The 24,747-nt window shown below is 35.9% G+C and overlaps 1 protein-coding gene across 5 annotated transcripts in view; it reads right to left on the bottom strand.

Annotated features, from left to right (window-relative positions):
• The window catches only part of WDR36 (WD repeat domain 36), a 52,320-nt gene extending 28,039 nt beyond the window's left edge, over positions 1–24,281 (bottom strand). For 4 of the 5 annotated variants that reach the window (XR_011650416.1, XR_011650415.1, XM_071219396.1 and 1 more), the window contains exons 1-15: positions 23,986–24,260; positions 21,701–21,728; positions 19,142–19,242; positions 17,852–17,969; positions 16,005–16,137; positions 14,288–14,342; positions 12,859–12,991; positions 12,418–12,593; positions 11,989–12,109; positions 11,415–11,480; positions 10,264–10,350; positions 8,669–8,814; positions 3,428–3,542; positions 2,893–3,058; positions 2,554–2,662 (exon numbers count right to left, since the gene is read on the bottom strand). Coding sequence is in view for 3 of the 5 variants with exons in the window: in XM_071219396.1 (XP_071075497.1) it covers positions 2,554–2,662; positions 2,893–3,058; positions 3,428–3,542; positions 8,669–8,814; positions 10,264–10,350; positions 11,415–11,480; positions 11,989–12,109; positions 12,418–12,593; positions 12,859–12,991; positions 14,288–14,342; positions 16,005–16,137; positions 17,852–17,969; positions 19,142–19,242; positions 21,701–21,728; positions 23,986–24,147 (1,716 nt within the window). In the remaining 2 variants the exon portion in view is untranslated. Of the gene's footprint in view, positions 1–2,553; positions 2,663–2,892; positions 3,059–3,427; positions 3,543–8,668; positions 8,815–10,263; positions 10,351–11,414; positions 11,481–11,988; positions 12,110–12,417; positions 12,594–12,858; positions 12,992–14,287; positions 14,343–16,004; positions 16,138–17,851; positions 17,970–19,141; positions 19,243–21,700; positions 21,729–23,985 lie in introns of all 5 variants that reach the window. The other variant, XM_024563262.3, reaches the window with a different exon arrangement.
• Between the last annotated feature and the right edge of the window lie 466 nt (positions 24,282–24,747).

The following is a 24,747-nucleotide window of genomic DNA, read 5'->3' as shown; positions in this document are numbered from 1 at the left end:
AACAGCTTGAAGAATGCAAGAAATGAAAAGCTGCAGGCTACATGAAAAATTAAATTTGAACAAAATTTAGATGTCTTTATTTCATATAACAGAAAATACCTTTTCTTGGAGGGAGAGGAGTATAAGAGGACCAAAAGGTAACATAAAAAGAAAGTGATTCCTCAAAAGAAAGAAAGAAAAGAAAATACCATTTCTTATGTAACACTGATTTGGATATAGATACGGATTAGGCTTTTATATGAATTATAAAAAGTTTTAAAATTTAACATTATCACCTACTTTTACGTTTTTACTCCAGAATCTCCTATATCATAGACAATTAACAAACTATGTTTGACTACAAATCATTTTTGATATGAAACTGCTGTTCTTAGAACATCCAATTAGAAATATTTCATTACCTAATTTCAGTTATATCGTATCTGTGAAAGCAACAAAAAACACATTTTTATTGAGAAGTGTATATATATATTAGACTAGCTTTCTAAGAATAAATTAAAAATGATTTTGAATGCAAATTATCTTAAATATTAAATTATTGGGTTGGCTAAAAAGTCCGTTTAGTTTTTTCTGTAAAAGACATATTTTTCATTTTCACCAATAACTTTATTGATTTGGCTATTTTGAATATGTTAGCTATCTCCTGCATGGTATAATATTAATTATTCCCAATTAATGTCTCAATTTGATCGCTATCAACTTCAGCTGATCTACCTGATTGTGTATCATTGTCCAGTGAGAAATCTCTAGCACAAAACTTTGCAAGTCACTTTTGACATGTCCAATGTGTCACAGCACCTTCTCCAAACACTGCACAAACTTTTTGCACTCCAGCTGTGTTTTTACCTTCCTTGAAATAATGAAGTATAATATGCGAAAAATGTTGAGTATTTTCCTCCATCTTCAATATTAAAATGGCTACACAAAAACTCACCAATTTTGATGTTCTTTTTTTGTAAAGGCACGCTGATAATGACAGCTGTCACAATTCAACCTAACAAAACTGTTTTGAATGAAGTTAAAGACAACTAAGTGCTACTAGAGCCATCATAAGGGAAAAAAAAAAACAAACGAACTTCTGGCCAACCCAATACTAAAGAAATCCTACTTTTACTTGTAGCTTCAGTTAAAAATGTCCTTTTCTTCCTTAACATGTTTTATTTCTAAAATATGATTTAAATCTACAATCATCAGACTTTCAAAATAAATTTAAACAATAAACTATTTATGCCACCTTAAAGAAGTTATATTTTTTGTATCATTAAACATGGATAGATAATAGCTCTCCTTGCCTAGAGCAAGTGTTTTGAGGCTTCAGTCAGGCTGGATACACAGGAAAGCCCAAAAGGAAAAACGTTAAGATTTATAATGGCAGTAGGTTGTGTTCATCCAGGACTCTTAAGTACACCAAAGGGATCATGACTATCCATATTAGCAAATGATACTGAGACAAATGACCTCTAATTTGTTAATCAGGCTGCAGTAATACTGTGGAAACTCAAAACTGAAGGTACAGAGAGCTCAATTTACAGGAGAGTACAAGATATTAAAGGATGGGAAAAATTACTTTGATAGGTAAAACCATGTTATAAACTCTCATAGATTAAATTAAACAAGAGTAATTTATTACTAAGTAGGAGAAACTCTAGACAGACAAGCTGAAAGTAAAGTGTGAAAAGGAAACAGGAAGAGGAAGTTAGCATTAACAGATGTTTTCAAAAATGTTATTTCATCAAAATTACTCCACTACCACCCTCATTTCTACAGATTGTCACAACAAATTCTGCTGATAAGGTAGTTCTCCCAATCTCCAATCTGCAGAACAACACAATTTCCTGACTTTGTTTTCCCTTATTTTTAAGGAAATGGATAAACATTGCAAATACTGATTTTTGGTGTGAGAACTAATATGTAAAAGCAGTTGTTGAACTGCCACTCAGTAACTAAGATTTCATTTTTATTTTTTCTCTTTGCAAGTAATTCAAGGTATTTGCAATTGATGCAAAAATGACAATATAAACTTAAAATGGTCCCCTACATACAGTTTTTAAACTACAGTACTCCTTTTAATATCATATATCTCACAATAAGAACATAACAGTAAGCTAAAACACATTATTAATTACATTGTTTCAGAGTTAAGCTATAAAACCTCTCAAAATAAAACAAAACTAGAATAGACCAGGTACTAGACATTCCAAGTCCCCTAGTATCAATGTTATGCATGTTGAAAACCAGAAATAAGTTCCTTCAGTCTAGTTTAATACTAAGTCAAAAGTGATATAGTTATGTTTCAATGGCTCATTCAATCTCCAAAGTGTATTTTAACCTAATAACATTAACACCCTGAGAAATATTAGGCCTATTTAAATTCCACATTTTCCTTAAAAATCTTTCTGAAAATTAGTCTCCAAATTATTTCTTTTGAATATCTTCACGTGATGAGTAGTTTAATGCTATTAAAGTACAACATTGTTTTAATTATCTGAAGATTTTAACCTAAACAGAAATAGAAATGAGTCAGGTTTTGTTTAGACATCCAGTTTGTTTTACCATGTCATTTATTTGGCCTTGGTGTCCAGAAAACTCTCTGACAATCTTCCTAGTTTCTATGTCCAGAACACTAATGGAGAAGTCATCCAGGGCGAGTCCCAGAATGCCACTAGCAAAATAAATTCATCAGTTTTAATAAACAAACAGACAACACCCTTGAACTAAAATATCAGTCATTTTCATTTTCTTTAATCAAGTGTATCTTTGGGGAAATTAAGCAAAATGCTGTTCTTTTACATTAAAAGTCTGATTTTTCCCATTTGGTAAGTTATATACTTTACTGAAATTAAGAACTTTTACCGAGAATATCAAGAAAACTCCTTATCCTGAAAACTTTACCTGTCTCTATGTAGCAGCATCATATTTGGAGATGAGTTGAGGCTCACAGAATGTATTAAAATTTTGTTTTTAAAGTTCCAGAACTTGAGTAGTCCTTCACTACCAGTCGTAATTGCCAACTGGTTTAATCCATCCACTGCAACACCTCTAACAGACCCTTTATGAGCTTTAAAGCACATGTTAAAAGAAAGAAAGAAATAAGAATTGGCATTACCTCTCTGAATTCTACACAAAGATCGATTTCTTCATTAAAATATCTAAATACCACTATTTACCGTCCTGAAAATTTTGAAACTATTCTGAATTTTAGGAAGTAGGGAGCAGATTATATATTGCTCAAGTAAAAACAAAGTCCATCAGATTAATGCACAAAGGTTTTGAAAAACCGTTAAGATCTGCTTAAAGCAAGAAGAAAACAAAAATTTTATGCCAAAATGGCTGGTACTCAAGAATTTAATAAATGCCAATGACAGTTATTAGTCTTATATCTATCTATATTACGTTTTAAAAGAGAAAAAGAATTAAAATTCAATACCTTGATCTTCACCAAAACTTCCTCGATGAATGCCAGACTGCATGTTATATACATCTACAGTTCCTGACGAGAGACCAATGACAGCAAAGTTTCCGCAAGAAGTTACATCCAGTGCCTCGGGAAAGAAAAATTAAACATGAATGACACAGAAAATAACGTACATATTGTACTCTGTAACTTCCAAAATGTTTTTCATCTACTAACTTTCTTATTTTTTTTTCAAAGCAGAGCATGATAAATGAACTTGCTTCTTTAACTTTGTTAAACATAATATAATTATATTTGGGTATATAAGAAACATCTGCTTGGTTCTATCTCCTTTCTAAGATGTATGAATAAATTATTACTAAGACAAGAAACATAACTAAACTTAATTCTACTTTTTATAACTTGTGTTTATTTAAATAGGATTTATTTTTGTTAGTGGGCCTGCTTCTGGTAATCTCCTTTTCTTACTTATTCATTCTAACCTCTTATCAAAGGCAGTATAAACAAAGCAAAATGAGTAAGCTGAAAGGGTTACTTGTGAGTAACATATTGTACTTTAGTGCATGGCCTCTCTGAATAAATACTTTTGTTTGTTACTTAGTGGTTACTGGCTTTATTCCAGGTAGTTGAGTTTGCCAGGCACTTGACTATGTATCACTGTACATACATATACTAAATGGTCTATGAGTGATCACTACAGCTGTGAGTTAAGAACACAGGTTCTAAAGTGAATAGTCCTAGGTTCAAATCCCAGCTCTTCCATTTACTACAATAGTTTTACTGTCCCTGGGCATATTATTCATTACATGAAGCCTTAGTTTTATTGTCTATAAAAAGAGGCTAACAATAGACCATATCATAGGATTGTTGTGATGACAATATAAAATAGTATGTTCAAGGCAGAGAGCCTGGAACAAAGTACGTACACAAAACAAGTTAGCTGTAATTATCATTACCACAAGTGCTGTAACAGCTATTTAAAGCCGAGCAGGTAAACTTAAGACATATTCTCTATAGTTTAGAAAATACTACAAAATCTTAAGATTGGACTTTTATACTATGGATAATAGAGCATACATACTTACAAAGAAATCTGTACAAAACAGAATCAAATGCAGAAGTTAAAACTTTTAATAAGTATTTTCAAAATCCTAACTGCCTCCTTTGCAGACACTGACAACCTGATTCTGAAACTCATGTGGAAATATAAGGGACCAGAATAGCCAAAGCAATCTTGTGGATAAAAAGAATACACTTGGAAGATTCAATCTTCCTGAATTCAAAACTTACTACAAAGGTAAAAGGTACCATAGTCAGACAGTGCCACTGACTTACCTGTGGACACATAGAACAATAAAACAGAATTGAGAGTCCAGAAATAAACCCTCACATTATGTCAAATGATTTGGGGTAAGGGTGCCAAGACCATTCGATAGGAAAAGAATAATCTTCTGGATAAATGATGCTGAACAACTGGATATCAATATTAACTCAGAAAGGATTATAGACCTACATGTAACAGCTAACACTATGAAACTCCTAGAAAGAATCACAGGAATAAATCTTCATAGCTTTGGATTGGGCAATGAGTTTTCAAACACCACAAGCAAACAAAAAAAAAAAGGACTTCATCAAAATTAAAACTCTTAGGCAGTGAATGACACCAACAAGAAAATAAAATGATGGCTCACAGAATGGAAGAAAATATTTGCAAATTGTATATCTGATAAGGTACTTGAATCCAGATTATATAAAGAACTAGTACAACTAAGTAATGAAAAGATAATCCCATTAAACAATGGACAATGGATTTACATAAAATTTCTTCAGAGACGATATAAAAACAGCCTATAAGGATGTGAAGAGATAGTTATTATAATTAAGTCACTAGGGAAATGCAAATCAAAACCACAATGAGATACCACTTCATACCCAATAGGACGGCAATAATCTAAAGAAAACACAGTCACAGTGTTGGCTAGGATGTACAGAAATTGGAACCTTTATACACTGCTGGTGGAATGTAAAATGGCGCAGCCTCTTTGGAAAACTGGTTGATAGTTCCTCAAAAATGTTAAACATCCAGAGCTACATTATGACCTAACAATTCTACTCCTAGGCATAAATGCAGACAAACAAAGCATATGTTCACATAAAGGACTGCACACTGATATTCACAGCAGTATTTACAGCCAAAAAGTAGAACCAAGTCAAATGTCCATGAACTAACTGACCAATGGCTAACCAAAATGTGGTTTATACACAAAATGGATTAGTATTCAGCAATAGAAGGTATACACTATTGATACATGCTATATAATACAACGTGGATAAACCTTGGAAACATTGTGTTAAGTGAAAGAAGCCAATCACAAACACCATATATTGTATGATTCCATTTATATGAAATGCCCAGAAGAGGCAGATCGACAGAGATAAACTGTCTAGGTTAGGGAGATGGGAGAGGTGAAAGTGAGAGAAGGGGGATGGCTGCTAACAGGTACAGGATTTCTTTATGAGGTGATAAGAATGCTCTAAAATTAGATGAAATCTTGGCAATAATTGTACGATTGTATGACTAGACCAAAACCATTGAATTGTACATTTTCAATGAGTGAATTATATCTCAATAAAACTGTTTAAGAAAAAGCAGAGGCAATACCTTTGCAAGCCAAATATGACATTTTTCTGTATATCTTAAAACCTGATGGACTTCTGGCTAAGATGGAGGCATAGGTAGATACACTTTGCCTCCTTGCACAACCAAAAGGAGGACAACAACAAATTTAAAAACAGAAAAAGACCCCGAACTGCCAGAAAATAGAACTGTAAGGAAGTCTGATAACCAAGGATTTAAAGAAGAAACATTCATTCAGCTGGGTAGGAGGAGTGGGGAGGGGAAGCTGGGGCAGAGAGGATGCGTGCAAGGCAGTGGCTGGCAGACCAAGTGGTCCCACATTTGCATGCACGTAAACCAGGAGGAACAACTGGGGAGCGAGACAGACTGCAAACCCAGGGTTCCAGCGCCAGGAAATAAAGCCTCAAAACCTCAGGCTGTAAAAACCCGTGGGAATTTAGGCAGTGGGAGAAACTCCCAGCCTCACAGGAGAGTCTGCTGGAGGGACCCACAGGGACCTAGAATGTACACAAGCCCACATACCTGGGAATTAGCACCAGAAAGGCCCAATTTGCTTGTGGGTAGCGAGGGAAGTGACTGAAACCTGGTGGAGAGCTGAGCAAGTGGTATTGTTACCTCTCGGACACCTCACCCACATACAGCGCCACACCACAGTGACATGTGTTGTCTCGCCCTGGTGATACCTAAGGCTCCTCCCCTTATTATGTAACAGGCGTGCTGAGACAAAAAAAATATGGCCCAAATGAAAGAAGAGATCAAAGCTCCAAAAACAGAACTAAGCAATGAAGCAATAGCCAACCTATCAGATGCACAGTTCAAAACACTGGTAATCAGGATGCTCACAGAAATGGTTGAGTACAGTTGCAAAATAAAGGAAGAAGTAAAGGCTATGTAATGTGAAATAAAGAAGTATATACAGGGAACCAAAAGTGAAGGGAAGGAAACTGGGACTCAAATCACAGAAGGAAGAAGTAAACATTCAACTGAAACAGAATGAAGAAACAAGGATTCAAAAAAAAATGAGGAGAGGCTTAGGAACCTCCGGGACAACTTTAAATGTTCCAACATCGGAATCATAGGGGTGCCAGAAGGAGAAGAGGAAGAGCAAGAAATTGAAAACTTACTTGAAAAAATAATGGAGAACTCCCCCAATCTGGTAAAGGAAATAGACTTCCAGGAAGTCCAGGAAGCTCAGAGAGTCCCAAAGAAGTTGGACCCAAGAAAGCACACACCAAGGCACATCGTAATTACATTAGCCAAAATTAAAGAGAAGAGGAGAATCTTAAAAGCAGCAAGAGAAAAGGAGACAGTTACCTACAGAGGAGTGCCCATAAGACTATCTACTGATTTAAAAGAAACTTTGCAGGCAAGAATGGGCTGGAAAGAAGTATTTGAAGTCATGAAAGGCAAGGACCTATATCTAAGATGACTCTATCCACCAAAGCTATCATTTAGAATGGAAGAGCAGATAAAATGCTTCCCAGATAAGGTCAAGTTAAAGGAGTTGCTCATCACCAAGCCCTTATTACATGAAATGTCAAAGGGAGTTATCTAAGAAAAAGATGATGATCAAAACTATGAATAGTAAAATGACAACAAACTCACAACTATCAACAACTGAATGTAAAAAAAAAGACAAAAGCAAAAACAAACTAAGCAAACAACTAGAACACGAACAGAATCACAGACATGGAGATCACAGGAGGGTTAGCAGCAGGTAGGGGGAGGGGGGAGGATGGGGGAAAAGGTACAGGGAATAAGAAACATAAATGGTAGGTACAAAATAGGGAGGGGGAAGTTAAGAATAGTATGGGAAAGGGAGAAGCCAAAGAATTTATATGTACGACCCATAGACATGAACTAAAGGGGGGTGTAGGGGGGGATGAGGAATGCTGATGGAAGGGGCAGTGCAGGGCAGAGGGGAATAAAGGGGAGAAAAAAATCGGAAAACTGTAATAGCATAATCCATAATATATATTTTTTTAAAAAATCTGAACCTAATAGAAGATTTACCTATTAACAAAAGCAAAGAAAAATAAAATTTCAAAGAAGAATGAAACTTACAAGTAAATACTGGCATTTAAAACCTGTATTTAAAAAGGCTTGGACAATCTGAACTTCTCTACAAGGAATTTCTCACAATAGACAAACATAAGAAAACAAGAAATAAAGATTTTGATTAACTTCTGCATCTAGTACTCATTAACGGTTTAGCAAAATCCTACTGCTATAGTGAAAAGAAATCAAGGAAGAAAGGAAGGAAAGAAGACTATAAAGAAAAGAGCCAACCTTCAGATTCACATTCATTAAATACACTCAACATAATTAACCTGAGAAATATATTAATAAATGCTGACCTCATTTTCAAAGTATTCTGAGTAATCCTATATTAATTAGAAAATGTAAATAACCAACATACTACCTCTGATTAAGCAAAGCTTAACTTAAACCTGAAGTAATTCTCTGAAAGCTGGAAAACTTAACACTATTAGGAACTAATTTTAAAATATTAAACTATGTTCTTTCAACTACTATTATTAATAAAGATGAGAATGACAAGACCACGATAGGACAGCTTTATGGAGGAAAATGCCCTTATAAACAAGCTCACTTACTGTTGCAGTTATGTTGTCTTTCTTCAGCTCTTTTGGCTTGAGAAAGTAAGTGCCTATTGTAGATCTCTGATAGTTCCAGGTTGAGCACGATAGCTTACCTTGATGGCAAGCAATGATATTATCCCAGTCACTTTCACGAGCTTCCTCTAAAACATAATTAAAATAATACATCAATTGCTTTTAATTCCCCCACTATAATTAATTCACCTATTATTTCTTAAGCATCTACTATTCCATGTTATTATTAGGCATTAGAGATATGATTATAAACAGGTAATTCCTGACAGTGATGAATTTCCAATCTAACAAGAGATTCTGATTAGAAGAAATTACAATAAAGTATGGTAGTGCCTTATAAGAGCACTAAGGGAGAGTTTGCTAAGAAATTTGGGAAGAGTAATAAATGGTTCCCTGAAATAAGCAATAAAACAAGTAAAAATTAACTGGGTGGATGGAGTAGAAGGGCACACACAGGCCCTTCTGTGTGTAACTGGAACAAAATTAAGCAGAGCAAGTAAGTGAAGCATTTTCTTGGCAGGGGTGAGAGGAGACCAAGGCAACAGGGGCCACATTGCGAAGGGTCTTGAAAGCCATGTTAAGGAGACAAGATTCTACCCTAAAGCTAGTAAGGGGCCACTGAAGATTTTTAAGGTAAGTGACGTGACTCAGACATTTTAGAAAGATCACTCAGGATCTAAGATAAAAAAACAGAAAGGAGGGTGGTCAAAATTAAAGTTAAAAAAATATCAGTCATCAGGTTGTTATAATAACCTTGAAGTAAAAATGGTGCCTATAGTTATTTTGATGATAGTTTTCACTCACCAATCCCATCACCTATACATTTTTCTTCAAATGACCTCTCTGAATGAAGCACTGCTCACACTGTATATAGTAAGAGCCCAGTGTCTTTAGGTCTTTATTACCGTATTCTGCCCTGTATAATGCACTCCCGTGTATAATGCACACCCACGTTTTTGGCCCAACCTTTCAGGAAAAAAATCTTCCGTTTTAATTTTTTAATTCATTTTTTATTTATTTATATTTAGAAATAAAACCGATTATCATATTTCCGGGCTATTATTTTGCACACAGTTATCCTTATTGCTTTCTAGAGTAATACTTTTCACACATAAGCATAAGAATCAAGAACATTTATATAGATATGGATTTAGTACTACCCACGTATAATGCGCATCCTTATCTTTTCCTCAAAAATTTGTGCAAAAATTGCACATTATATATGGCAAAATACAGTAAATTTGTCACAACTCTGTGTTCTCAGTTCTTGCCTTTTTACATTAGTGACTATTATTATACCAGGCATATGATAGAAGAAAAAGGACTACAAAATGAAATATCAAATATTGTTTATTAATAGATTTTACAGAGAAGAGCAAACACTGAAATTAATAAATAACACGTTCAAATTAGAAATAACTCATTTTTAGTCTTCATACAATATTAGCATACACTTGGGGTTACCTTCTAGATGCTTATTAATATTTGCAAAAACATTTATTAAAATGGAAGCAAAGAAATATATAGTATGAAATGAAAACAAAGAACTTCTCAAAACACAGTATAAAGTTACCTACCAGCTGCAAAGTTTGTGACGGGTGGAAGTCTCACTGACATAGCATTCTGAAGTCCTTTACGTTTGACTCTCTTTTTATTTATTAATCCTGGGGTCAGGGGACAAAGGAACATAGCTATGAATCCTTCCTAGTGAAAATGTACATACAAGTTATTCACTGTCACATAAAGTTAAGATTTTACCATTTATGTGAGAAGGAAAATAAAGATATTATTACCACTATCATTAAATCGTTTGTGAAGTTTAGCCTAAGTCACAGTACCACAAGAAAATAAAGGGAGATGTAAATAACTAAAAAAAGGTGCAAGTATCTTTTTTCTTTTTTTCCAGATGATATTATGGTCATACAGTCATGTCAATCAAGAGAAACAGCCAAATAATTATTAAAAGTAACAGTTTCACTGGGCCAGATACAGAACCTATAAAAAAGTCAGCTGAGTTCCCCACAATGAAGCAATACTTAATATCATTATAATATATATTTACCAGTCTTAAATATATAGAACAGAGAGAAAACTAAAATAAACTTGACTGAGAAAATGAAAAGACAACTTGAATGAGGACGTATCATATTGCTAGATGTAAAGAGTCTCTAAAGTATCAAATTTCTTCAATTTAATTCCAAGAGAAATTGTTTTGGATATTGATTTTAAAAATGATCCTCAAATTCACCTGGAAGTATATACATGCATGAAAAATCAGGATAATAGCTTAAAAAGAATAATTATGAATAAAACTGAAAAACATTTTTGTTTAGTAAACAAAATCTTTCAAATGCTGGAAACCATGGGAAGAAAACAAAATGTGCCCTATTTACAAAAAGATGGAACATTTTGATCCTTTCTCTAGGCTCCTTTCCATCATAAAATTCTACACTGTACAGATGGCTCAAGTTAAACCGTCACTGTGTTTTGGGGGCAGCAGTGTATTTTTACCACTAAAGCCGTCTAACTCTTATCAATAACCCTAAGCAGCACTTCAACCACTTCCATAGCAACACTGATCTTAGGAATCGCACTACTACCCTTCCATACAAGGGTTGTTTTGGTTTTTTTTAATCTAAAAAAGGAAATACATCAATAAAACCTCTTCTGGTCATCTCAAAGAATCTCTGTGACGAGCAGGAATTTTTCTACCTTGCAAATGACCTACCATGTCCCAAACTCTTGTTAAATTTTTCATGTACTGTAGAAAATGACTGAAGAGTTCCATCTTGACCTGTTGACATATATAGAAAATGCCAAATCAAGCTTCATCAAAACAATGGACCACCTGAATCACAGTTCTGATAAAATTAGATTCTATAAAAGGAGTGAAGTTACAGTTTGGACCACTTTAAAAGGAGAGCCAGACTGCAACTCTGTTTTTCATTACAGTATTCAATTGTGCACAAAATATTATTTATTAAGAACAAAGAATAAAATGAAGTACTAATAATCCCAGCACATTATTAGAATAGGCAGAATTACATTTTCAGAATCTGATTGTTCTGTCTCTCAGAATTAATAAACAGCATGACATTCCAAATTAAGATAATTATCATCTGTAGTGTTTCCCAAGTATTCAAAAAGAATCACCTCATTTTTCTTCACCTCCTTTTACTCAGATTTCTAAGTCAAAGTGACATTTGAATTTGAAAGTGTGCAAATAACAAACTTAATAAATGTTAAGTACCCTGTTCTCAAATCTTGCTGAAATAAACTAACAGCATGAAGCAGAAACTCACTTGCACTAAGAATCTGTTGTCCATTTTGTCCATAATATCTAATTTTGGTAAGAGGAGCACTATGTCCCATTCTGAATCTCAAAAGCCGGCCTTCACCTGTGGGACCATCAAATATCCATATCTGCCAAGAAATAAAAGCGTCAGGTTCTTCCACAATGTGTTAAGTGATCTGCAAACAGTCAAATCATCTTCAACATAAATCAACTGGGGCTGCGTAGTGCTTGCCAGGCTGCTGACCCTGGAGTGAGGGTTGGGGGAGAGATAAACTATCAATGTAACCTGCTATGCTTTTTTTTCATCTATACCAGTACTTATTCCATGTTCCTTCCATCTTTTAGGTTCCAGGCTGATACATTAAAGCAGACTTGTAATAACCTGAAGAGTAGGACAAAGGAGCCAGGAAAATGACAACAACAATAATCGTAATACCCTGAGAGCATTGTCAGCACCATTTGTGACAAGAAGCGGCTCCCTATGGAGAAATGTCAGTCCGGCAATTGCTGTAGAATGTGCATTTCTCATTTGATTGATAAATTTTTTGTCTTCAAGATCCCAGAGTCCAATATGGCCACATGGGCTTCCAGCTGCCATTACGGGATGACCATCTGTTATTGAAATAAAATACGTTAACAAAAACATGCACCATAAAACAACTAATCAATTCTTCTTTCCACCCTTTTAATCCACAAATGTATAGTTAGAAAAGACTATACACCAAGAATCTATCAATACTCCATGCTTGGAATCTTTATACTCCAGTATTTCATTCACTTCTATTAAATTACAAGAAAACATCTATTAAGAAAATTTCTGAGCTTCAAAATAATGCACTTTAAGTGTTCTTAAATTTGATCAATAATTAAGAGTTACCTGTGCGAAAGGAAATAGAAGTAATAGGTCCCCAGTCCTGACGAAACTTCATCAATGTTTCATCAAACTTAATGTTGTGAATGATAACCTGACCCGACATAAGACCAATAGCAACAACATCCACAGCTGGTGCCTGAAAATTAAATTATTCAACTTTTAAAATATTTTCAAATAGCTTTAAAATCCTGAATATATGCATCATTACTTAAGTGTTACCAAAAGAAATTATTATTTAACACAAAAGTATTTAAGAATATTTTTTTCCCAGGTTACTTCCTACCTTCAAATCTGGGTAGTCACCATCTCCTCCCCTCCCTCAAACCATATCCAACTTGGGAATAAAACAGCCATAACAGAAATCACTAGATCACTGACTGGATGGAAATAGAAAAAAAGAGACAATTCTTGGAAAACATAAAGGCTTGCCATGCACATAGCAACTACAAAGGCCAACTATAAAGGAAGTGTTTACTCAAGGAAAACAGGAAAAACCTGAAAAATATGTGAAAAGGCAAAAAAGATTTACAATTAGTATGCTCCAGCTATAACAGCCTAATGATTGTAATTTTCATCTGATACAATGGTCTTATATATAGGCTCTATAATCAGTTCCTCTATTTTAGCACAGAGGATCAACGTCCAATACCATTATAAATGGAATCAGGTTAAACATTTTATTAATTTGCCATCATGTCACTACTGTGCCTAAGACCCTGTGTGGAAGCTGTGGATACCAAAACAAGTAAATACACTGCCCTCAAGGGACCTAGTTATCTGCTACTTCTGGGGTCTCTGGGTACACAAAAACAGAACAAGGTTGATAGTAACAAGAAAGAATGAAGAAATGCATATAAATTAGGTATAAACAATGGATATTTAGAAAGACAAGGGTATATTGGCTGCATATTGTGTCCAATATACATTTCAGATTCTCTGCAGACATACTTGTATTCATTCAGGCATGCTCCGTTCTCATAAAAACAAATTAGCAGTTATTTCTGGACGAGTCCAGAAATATTAATAAAATATTAGAATTTGGGCCCTAAGTATTTCCAGCTATAAATCTCAACATCCTGACAAGTGTCTGTTTGACCTACAATCTCCCTTGTTTCACTGAACAGTTCGTCTCCACTCTGTACAAGGCACTGGACTACGTGCTTGCAAAAAGACTGGGAAACGGGGTTCCACAGCAACCACTAGCTAAGAGCCTTATTTCAGGCAATACAGGTTCCACAAAGTTTCTGGGCAAAGGTTTTATTATTTGTTTTTGATTACATTTCAAAAACAATATTTTTGGCATATTATAAAGATAAACTAGTCTATGTATTATTTTGTCTTTTGCTCTAAAAATATAATTGACCCTTGCAACTGAAAAACACTACTACTAACTCCATTTTTTCTTCATCTTAAAAAAAAAACCAAAACTAACCTGTTGAAGAGCTGTTACTCCAACTTTCCATCCCGGAAATGTATATAGAAGTTTACTACAAGGAGAAAAACAATTGAAAGCTATTTTTTGGAAGAAAACAGAATCAACTATGCATTGAAAAGTTAAATAATAACAAATGGTACTTAAGTTCTTCCTCTGTCCCACACTAGTCTAAATATACATATCAACTTATTTAATACTCAAAGCAATCGCAGTGATTGCTGGGAGAGGAGGGTGAAGGGAGGAGAGGAGGGTATGGGGGGATAAATGGTGATCACAGAAACGTGACTTGCACAATACAGTGTACAGATGATGTGTTGTAGAATTGTGCAGCTGAAACCTGAATAATTTTGTTAACCAGTGTCACCCCAGTAAAGTCAGTAAGAAGGGAAAAAAGTAACCCAGTGAGGTAGACCTATACTACTTTCCAGATAAAGAAATTAACAAACTTAAATACACGAAATAAGCTAATGTCACATGACTAATAACTGATAGAGCGCAATAAGACCAATTCTAGATCTCAAACTGCTAATAACTATTATACTATTCCAACGCTAAGAAATTAAAGAGAAAAAACCACATGACCAAAAACTACTTTATATCATAGACTACAGTATAAAACAGTCTTAGAATATAGGCAGATCTCATTTTTCACTACAATGTGTTTCTAGAAACATCACAAAAGGGATTGTAACTACAATACTACTCATGTGTTATGTAAGTGTAATATGACAATACTGATGCTGCTCTACATTTCAGAATCAAGCTATGAATAAATAAGTCCATGGAGCAAACAGAGACATCTGAAATTGTTATAATGACAACGAAGTACTAAATCATGTGTTACATTCTGTAAGTAGACACAGATTAGTTCACTCAATCATTATGCAATGGATACTTCATGTACAATAAAGAGTGTAAACATCATATAAAGAGCCTCCAAGACAGTATCTCAGTCACCCCGGGCCTACCACAGTCAATATTTGTTAAATTGAGTGGAAGCACTGATTTAAAACTAAAAACTAGGGTAAATATTAAATCTTTGATAACATTATTTTCTCTTTTGAATTTAGAAGGGTTTTAGAAAGGACAATTTAGATGGTCTATATTTTTGTTTGCCTTTTTGATACTATACAAAGACACCTGAGCTGACACTTTTTTCCCCTGGATAAATGTTCAAATAACAGGTGAGGTTTTCAAAATCATTTATCTAGCCCTCCAGCTATATCAATAACATTCTAGTAGATGTCTGTCATGTTTGTGATCGATGATAAAAGTACTTCTACACTGAAAATCATTCTTAAATGCTTCTACTAAATTAGTACTAGTTTGCTTTGCCTTCTCTTACTTTTTTAGTTTATCAAAAACTAGAAGCTGCCCTGTAACTATCTTATAATTATCTTCTGAACTTACGTTACTTTGCAAGAGACCTCTCTACAGCTACATGGGTCTTTTGGTTTTTTTTTTACAGTGACTAGGGCCATTAGTATATACTTTTCAATGGGCATATATGAAGCTGCCCACCATATGCCATGACCACATGCTAGCTTTCACATATGAGATGCCATGAATAACAATTCCAAAAACATGTGTATTTACTGAAAGCCCTCCAAGTAAACATATAAAGGCAGGGGGAATTGAGAGACTTAAGTACACATTAGGGAGTAATAGATATGGTAGGTGCCACCCATTATTATGTTCTAAATAAAGTGCTTACTTGGATTTCACATTCCATAACTGTAGGCTTCCTTGTTCACTGCCAAGAAGTATTTTATTCAAGTATGTACTTGGATGCAAAATTGCAGAAATTTTAAATACTGATTTATCGAAAGTCAACTGCAGGTATTCTTCTACAAAAGTATAAGTTATAAATAACATTTAATTATTTTTTTATAAACTAGTTCAAAAATATTTTTCATATATCCATATATTTAGCACTTAAGTCTACCACATCAAAGATTTATATGCTAATATAAATCAAAGACTTATATACTAACCTATAAACATTCCATAAGAAGTTAAATAAATGTGATGGGGCAACTGTAAATGTTATTTAGATGATCAAAAACTTACAGAAATTCTAATATCAATGCTATTAAAAATTTCACTCGCTGCTGAATTGGTTTATAGAATTAAAAAATAAGAACTTAAAAAGGTGCCACTAGGAAGCAGCCTTAACATTTTTATGATCAAGAGGCAGAGTGAATGCTCCACGTGAGTGCTTGCTCTGAGCTCTTCCAGGGAGTGGAGGACCAGATACCTAGAGGGCTGGATGGGCCACTCGAAGATGTGAAAAGTAAGGGGCAAACCTTGGTGAAACTAAGAACATACTTCTCACACATTCCCACAGAACCCCCTCTAACATATGTGAAATCGTACATTTGTTTAAAATTCCTATGTGTGAATTTTGTTTTCTACTTCACACACACACAGTTCATCCATAATGAAACAATTTTCCACTAAATTTTCAAAAAAATTTGAGTACCCAAGAAGGTATTTCTCACTTAATCTTTAGGTTCACGTACGATCTGGCACACTGCTGCATACCCCCAGGGATATGTGTATCCCAGTTTAAGGAGTATGGATACAGGCAAAAATTATACGTTTACTTTAAATACTACTTTTAAAACCCTCCCTTTACTTGTAATTTACAGTTTTACTTAAAATCATTACAAATAGCTCCCTGCAGATATTGGTTCAATGTGCTGATGTAACAGTAACAAAAAGCTCGGCATCAGCATTGTTGGAAAGGCTGATTCTCAAATTTTATAAAAGGCCTTATAATATCCATCTGCACAGGGACCACTCTTGGAATTCTGTTCCCTCTACTTGAGCAAAGACAAAATAAAAAAATAGACTGACTAGTGTGAATAACTCCCCTGGGAGTTCTTCCACTGCCCTCCCATTGCCTAGAGGGCAATCTCTAGGATTTCTACTAAACACAAACTTACTGAATCAAAGATGAGTGACCAAGAGGTAATACAAGATAAAAATGTAAGCAGATTAAAAAACTTAAAAGCTTTAATTCACAATAGACCTGCAGGTTTTTACTGAGGAAAGCTGGGGATATTCTGGTGTAAATTCCTAACCTTTGAAACTAAAACAGTCCCATAAACTTAGCTCCGTGCCACTGTGTACGAATTATCACTGCTAAAGGACATGAACTCATCCTTAGAGTAAGGAGGTACATTTTCCTTCAGACTATAGGATCTTCAAGTTTACTATTATAATCTCCTTCACTAAAAGCTGAAAATACAACATAGATTTAACAGGCATAAACATATACTGAAATTCACTCCCCAGAGAACACAGCATGTCACTAAACTTGAAGAACTGCGATGGAAAAGGGTAAGTTGAGATAAGCACATTAAACAGGTTATAAATAACTCAACTAGCAGATTAAAATGGCTTATCCATTTTGTACCTAGAACTTTTTTCCTATACATGTTAAAGATCTTTTAATTTTTTTTAACTGCTTATATGTGAAACCTCTGGTATAGATTGTTTAATTTTAACTATAAACATACTATGCTGAGATAAAGGAATAAATTGGTTAATTCTTACCTTCTGAATATATGTGCCAAATAATAAGAACGCTGTCAGTATCGACAGAGATAATGTGATCTCCAAAGGGTTGCAAGAGATGGATTTCTGCCTTATGACCCTTAAAGGTATGTACTACCTACAATGTCAAAGTTCAAAAGAATTTCATATTACTCATTTGTCGTATATCATCCATATTAACAAAAAAAATGCTAATCTTGAAGATGCTCATGTTAAGAAATGTGGTACAACTTTTGAATATCCAAGTTTAGATTAACAAGTAGCAAAGAATCAAACATCTTCACATGATCCCCCAGCCATTTCAATAATAAGGAAGCACAGAAGTGAGACCTCAGAGGCTTAGCCTCTCACCTGAGCTCAGGGAGGAGGCACACACACATCTGGGCCCCTTACCCAGCACAACTCCATGCATCCTAGAAAACTGGTATGTGCTAGAAGGCTGACCTTTACACACTCCATCAAAAGCTTGCTTCCAGCTGAGATAAGGAAGGGAAAGAGAGATACAGGTGTACTTCCAACAATAACTTTCTATTTTAGGAAAGAAGTACTGTGTTCCTCAATAACTATAGCCATGGTTTCAGTTCTCACCAGGCTCCAGTAACGTTATTTCTTCTCCTTTTCCCTTTGGCCCTAGTGGTGGTAACAGTGGTAACAGGTTCCTACAGTTGATAGTCTTTGATATCTTTCCACATCTAATATACGTACCTCTCCCAGGGAAAACTACAAACTGCAATGCTTTGCAAAAAACAGACATTTTTCCTAACTCTCTAAAAATACAAATATCTCCCATTAAAGAACTCAACAGGTAAGTTGCCATCCTACCATACGTAGTGATGTTGGAGGACTTTGGGAACAAACATCAGTCCACTCACCTTTGACAAGTACAATGATTCTATCATTTGGCTACCCAGGCATCCCCACTGCCACTCCCTTTCATGTTGGACCACTAAAGCCAGGTCATCTCTCAAGTTAGTTGTCCCAGGACAAACTTAGAAACCAACTAGTAGATTAAGACCCCCCCCCAAAAAAAATCTTCCTTAGCAGTGGAGAAAACAAGAGAATCTAGTTTTCTCTGCAAAGGGAACAAAAATTTGGTTCTTAGAAAAAGAGTCACAAGCTAAGTTGTCCATAATAAAAAAGCCAATTCCTATGAAGCAGTGGTGCAAATGTGAATAAAGTCCCAGAACGTGCCAGATGAAAAACGGCAACATTAAAGATCCCTCCCTTACCATGCAAATCAACTTTTAACTACAAAAGACAAGCAAATTAAAATAGTTCAGTGATACAAACCTCTTTATTACGGGCAAATGCAGAGAAAACATTCCCATAAGCTGCAAAGACCAGCCTCCCATCAGCTGCCATACAACAGATATCCTGTGGAAGAGAGTTACCTAGGAAAAAAGAAATATAAAATAATAAAGAATTGTAAAGATCTGGAAACAGACAGAAACCTCAAGTATACATATAATACTTTTCATGGTTATAATTTAAGAATGTGTATATGAAGTCTGTCCGGAAATAGTCTAACCACTGTTAATGTAACGAGAACGGTTTGAGCAACATCGATGTAACCTGGCAGCCAAGGAACGGACTAGAATGTGCATGTGTGAACAATGATGACTTCACACTGTACTAGTCAGTGGGAGTGGCAGACATACTTGAGTGAGCATGTGTACTGTGTGGCCACTGCATTCAAAATGACCGAGCAAGTAGAGCAACAAAATCTGCATCAAATTTTGCATTAAGCCCCAGCTGGTTTGGCTTGGTGGATTGAGTATGGGCCTGTGAACCAAAGGGTCATTGTTTCAATTTCCAGTTGGGGCACATGCCTGGGTTGCAGGCCAGGTTACTGGTGGTTGGCGTGCGAGAGGCAATCACACATTCGTGTTTCTCTCCCTCTCTTCCCCTCTCTCTAGAAATAAATAGATAAAATCTTTAAAAAACAAAATTTTGCCTTAAGCTTGAATATTCCTCTGCAGAAGCTATTTAGATGATTCAGAAGGCCACAGCTGTGGGCAACTGGTGATTGGCAACTTCATCATGACATCATGCCTACTCATGCATCACGTCTCATGCAGAGCTTTTTTGGTGAACTCAGACCCCTTACAGCCCAGATTTCACACCCTGTGACTTCTGGCTTTTCCCAAAACTAAAATCACCTTTGAAAGGGAAGAGATTTTCAGACCATGGATAAGATTCAGGCAAATACGATGGGGCAGCTGATGGCAATTTGGAGAACTGTGTGAGGTTCCAAGGTGCCTACTTTGAAGGGGACTGAGGCATCACTGTCCTATGTACAATATTTCTTGTATCTTGTATCTTCAATAAATGTCTCTATTTTTCATATTTAATGGCTGGATACCTTCTGGACAGACCTCGTATGTAAATGAAAGCTGAGAATTAAAGTATAAAATTTTGACTTTAGCGTTATTTTAGACATCTAATAATAACTATGAGATCACCCTAACCCTTTCTAAGAGAATTAATGTCTCATATCTGCAGACATAAGAACATAATTCAAAAGAAGTAAAAAGAAGCTTTTTGAGGTTATTTGGGAAAAAATCACCACTTTATACATAAAACAACCATCATCCAGCCTGCATGTGAATGCTTTCAGAAACTCCAAGTTCACTAATAACTCCAGGAGAATTTTAAAAGTAAATCAAAACTTAGAACCTTGTCTAACTCCATACGATGGAGTATCCTGAAAAGTACTCCATATGACATGCTACATGCTGACCCTTAAAATGAACATGGCTTCCACTCAGTCTTCTCCAAGGTAAATACGCCTATCACCTCTTACCATTTCTCTTATGATTATTTCTTGAGTCCTCTCTCACTATCATGGTCACACTGTCCCTTTTTTTTTTGGTTAGTTTCTTTCCTGTTTGGGGGCCAAGAGGATTGTATTTTTCATGCTGCACGTTACACTCAGGATTTCATTTCCAAAATACTGTTTTTATCAGTTTATTATTCACTTCTGTGTTCAACTTAGGTTACATTGTCCTTCTGCCTTCTATAATCTTTTAAAAAATATCAGTTTATCAGATATACCCACTAGATTCCTGTTATCCTGTTTCTCTCTCCAAGATCATATTTAATGGTAAAACTAGAATCTCTCAGCTGTGACAAGCCCATTATTATATTAAACAGTTTTCAAACAAATATTCCTTCCATTGGAAGAAGATCTAAATGCGGGAAAAGGGAAAAACTCTTCCTTACAGTAAAAATAATGATGAAATAAGAAAATCACTATTTGGTAATCATAATGCTAATTACTGATTCAGGCAAGAATCATCACTGAATGATAAAAGCAGTGGATGACACTTTGAAGAGTACCTAGGATATTTACCATAAGATACATCTTAATTACAAAGGGTAAAACTTCAAAATGGAGCCTCCTGAAAAACATCGCCTTAACCAAATAATCAAAGTTATCACTGCTAGGAAAATGGCTAACCAACAGCATGTGTCTCCTGATGTGATTTACTGAGAATTCAGCATCATTTATTTGTTATTCTTGCCATCAAGCATAACCTCACTATAATCATAAGGAAATATTTTGAAAAATCAAATTAAAGGACATTCTAGAAAAGAATAGCCTATACAGTCTTCAAGAATGTCAATGTGTGAAACACAATATAGTCTGACAAACTATTCCACATTAAAGATGACCAAAGAGACATGACAAGTAAAAGTAACACATGATCCTGACTTTTTTTTTCTTTTTTGCCATGTAATTTTATCAGAAATACACACTGGATTCCTTGCATGTTCTGTCTTAAATTTATGTCAAAATTTTTAAAAGATACACAACATGTAGAAATTCAGAATAAAGTCTATACTTACTCACTGCGACCAGGCTAAGTTTCTGAACCTGTTTAAAAAAAGAAAAATAAATAAATAAATTTTCATTAACAAATACAATAATAATAATCTAATACTTGAAGATCAAGATATCACCTCATACATAAACTTGCTATGTTCTTCCTAAAAAGACACTTATGGATCCTAATTTTTGTTGTTGTTGCAACTACTCAACTGCTGATGTACTAGGAGAGCAGCCATATACAATATATAAACAAGTGTGATTTTTGTTTTTCAGGTTCTTTGCAAAGGGTACTTGATGAGAAGTTCTAGCAAGCCAGCAGCTACAATTGCTGCGGTTTACTCTTCAGCTTCATGATGTTTCCATTGGCCAAAAAAGTGCTAAGCCGTCTCCCAATCGAAGCGTTTGGCAAATAATGGCAAGGCAGATCCACCAGAAAGGGACACTTGATTTCCATGACAAATATGGTAACGCTGTATTAGCTAGTGGAGCCACTTTCCGTGTTCCTGCATGGGCATATACAGCAACGCAAACTGGAGTAGAATGGAACCTGTCCCCTGTTGGCAGAGTCACTGCCATGGAGACGTTGGTAATCATCCCAGCTGGTGTAAAAATTAATTGTCTCAAAGCCACCTCATAATTGATGCCAAGTGAAAGCACTGTGTATGCATGAAAATATGGCATGACTGAAGAAATAATGTACATTTGAAACCTTAAAAAAATTATATATAAACAAATGTGTGTGACTGTATTCCAATAAGCTTAATCTATGATTATAGAAATTTGACTTCCCTATTATTTTCTTCTGCCATGAAATGTTATTCTTTTGATTTTTTTACCCCCAACCATTTAAAATTGTCTAAACTGCTAATCTCAGAAGCAGAGAGCTCAGAGGGATATAAGTGGGAATTCAAGCCCCAGAGATGCAAAAAGGAGCCTTAGAGATGAATATCCTATGTTTCTTAAATGAGAGTAGACACACGTCTCCATACCATGCCAAAATGTGATCATATTGCATCCTACTACTGTGCAAATTTTACTTGGAGGTTGTTATGTTATGTTAGAATAAGCAAAACATACATGGGAAAAAATTAAAATGTCATACAAAAACAAGTGGTGAGCAGGACTGGCTTGTAAGCTGCAGTCTGATGACCCCAATCTACAGTTACTGATCTAGCTGTGTAACCTTGAGAAAGTCAATCTCCCTGTGCCTCAAAGTCCTCATCTATAAAATAAGGATGACTATAGATACCCACTTTATGAGACTATTATGAGGATTCAATAAATAAAATTTGTATGAAACAGAATGGAGCCAGTCATACACTAACTGCTCAACAAAGGTTAGCTACCACCACCGCCAGCTCCACCTCGGGCATGGCCCTCACGTTCCCATTCCACTACCTCAACAGGCTACCAACAGCAAGTTTCTTCTCGCTAATAACCCACTTGATTTTCACAATCTTTCAAGGAATGTAACTTTTTAGCATGGTTTTCAGAACAGGTGTTTTATTAACACTTGCTATTATCATCTCCCTCATTAAGAAAAGGTTCTTCCTTTCACCAAACACACATTCATTTGGAGAAAACAAAAGAAAGAAGTAAACAGCAACAAAGACTATTTCAATGAATGATGGAAAAGGAGGAAAGTCCATCACTAAAAAGCTGGAAGGCCTTGGGCAAATTAATTTTTCTGAGATTTAGTTTCCTAGTTTACATAAGGGTGCTACAAAATGATAATGTACCGTGTGAAGAAATTTCTGCAAGGCTGAGTGGCACTGTGCGGGACTCACAACATTGGTAGAAAATAGATGTTCAGGGGAAATTTAGGGAAATTAGTCGGCTATCAAATATGGACGGTTCCCTAAATCATAATTAATCTCACCCTCTCCAGTCTCAATATACGTTGGTGAGAATTTCTAACCAGCTTGTGTGACCAACTGCACAATAAAGTGCTTTGCAATACTTTCTCATGCTGGGTGCGGGGCCTAGGGACTTGTTTCAATCGTATTTACATCTGCAAGGGAATTTCATTAAATATTTACTGAACAAGTATATCACTATAGAACTTAAGTGCTCACTAGTACTTTCCCTTTAACCAGAATGCTTCCGAAACTCGCCCCAAGAGGACTGCAAGGTCTAAATCAGCACGTGGCGGGGCTGCGACGGCGAAATGGGGTTAAGAGGACAGAAAGAGTAGCCCTAGGTAGGCTGTGTGTGGGCAGGGGGGAGCGGGATCGCCCCAGGGTAGAACTGGGGGCTCGGAAGGGTGGTTCCCGGGAAGCGGGTCTAGGAAGAATTCACTCACGTCATACGTGTGGAAACACTTGCCCACGCAGGTCGTCACGTAGAATCGGCGCTTCAGGGCGCTGAACCGCACCACGTGTGGAACGTCGTTGCTGAAAAGCCCCAAGGCCCGGAAGCCCGCGAACAGCGCGCTAGCGGTACGGCCTCCCGCATCACCCTCCATAGCTGCGGCGGCCCGGTGGACTCGGCTCCGTCCGGACGGAAACCACGCACCTGGTTTTTAGAGCGTCTCTTGAGACAAACCTTTACCGGGGCTGCAGACTCACAAACGCTTCCGGTGCCTCCTGCCAATAGCGTCAGTGAAGACCGTCCTCGGTGCAACTGAAAAAAGAGCTCCCCCTGGAGCTCACAAGGAGGGAGCGACTTAGGTTCCGCGGGCACAGTTTCCAGCAATTTAACGGTGCTCTCGAGCTCTGGTGGTGCTGATCAGTCAGTCACTTTTCAGAAGGACCTTGACGGAGGAGACCCACTAGTGCGGAGCGCTCAGGTCAAGGAGAGTGAATGGGAGACCAAGTCTTAACCCGAAAGTAGGCAGGTTAAACATGTGGGTACAATAACGTATAAAACTACGAGTCTATCCAGAAAATTTGAAGGCTGACTGGATATTTGATGATTTTAAGAAGTTATATTTGTATGATAGTAGTATTGTTAGTATGTCTTTTAAGATCCTTATCGTTTGGCGATACATACCGACATATTTACGGATAGAATTATATATCTGTATTGGCGTCCAAATAATTAGGGGTGAAGTACACAGTTTGGA

The sequence above is a fragment of the Desmodus rotundus genome, chromosome 1 (genome assembly GCF_022682495.2).
Source record: "Desmodus rotundus isolate HL8 chromosome 1, HLdesRot8A.1, whole genome shotgun sequence".
Taxonomy (NCBI): domain Eukaryota; kingdom Metazoa; phylum Chordata; class Mammalia; order Chiroptera; family Phyllostomidae; genus Desmodus; species Desmodus rotundus.
This window is presented reverse-complemented; position numbering and strand designations above follow the sequence as displayed.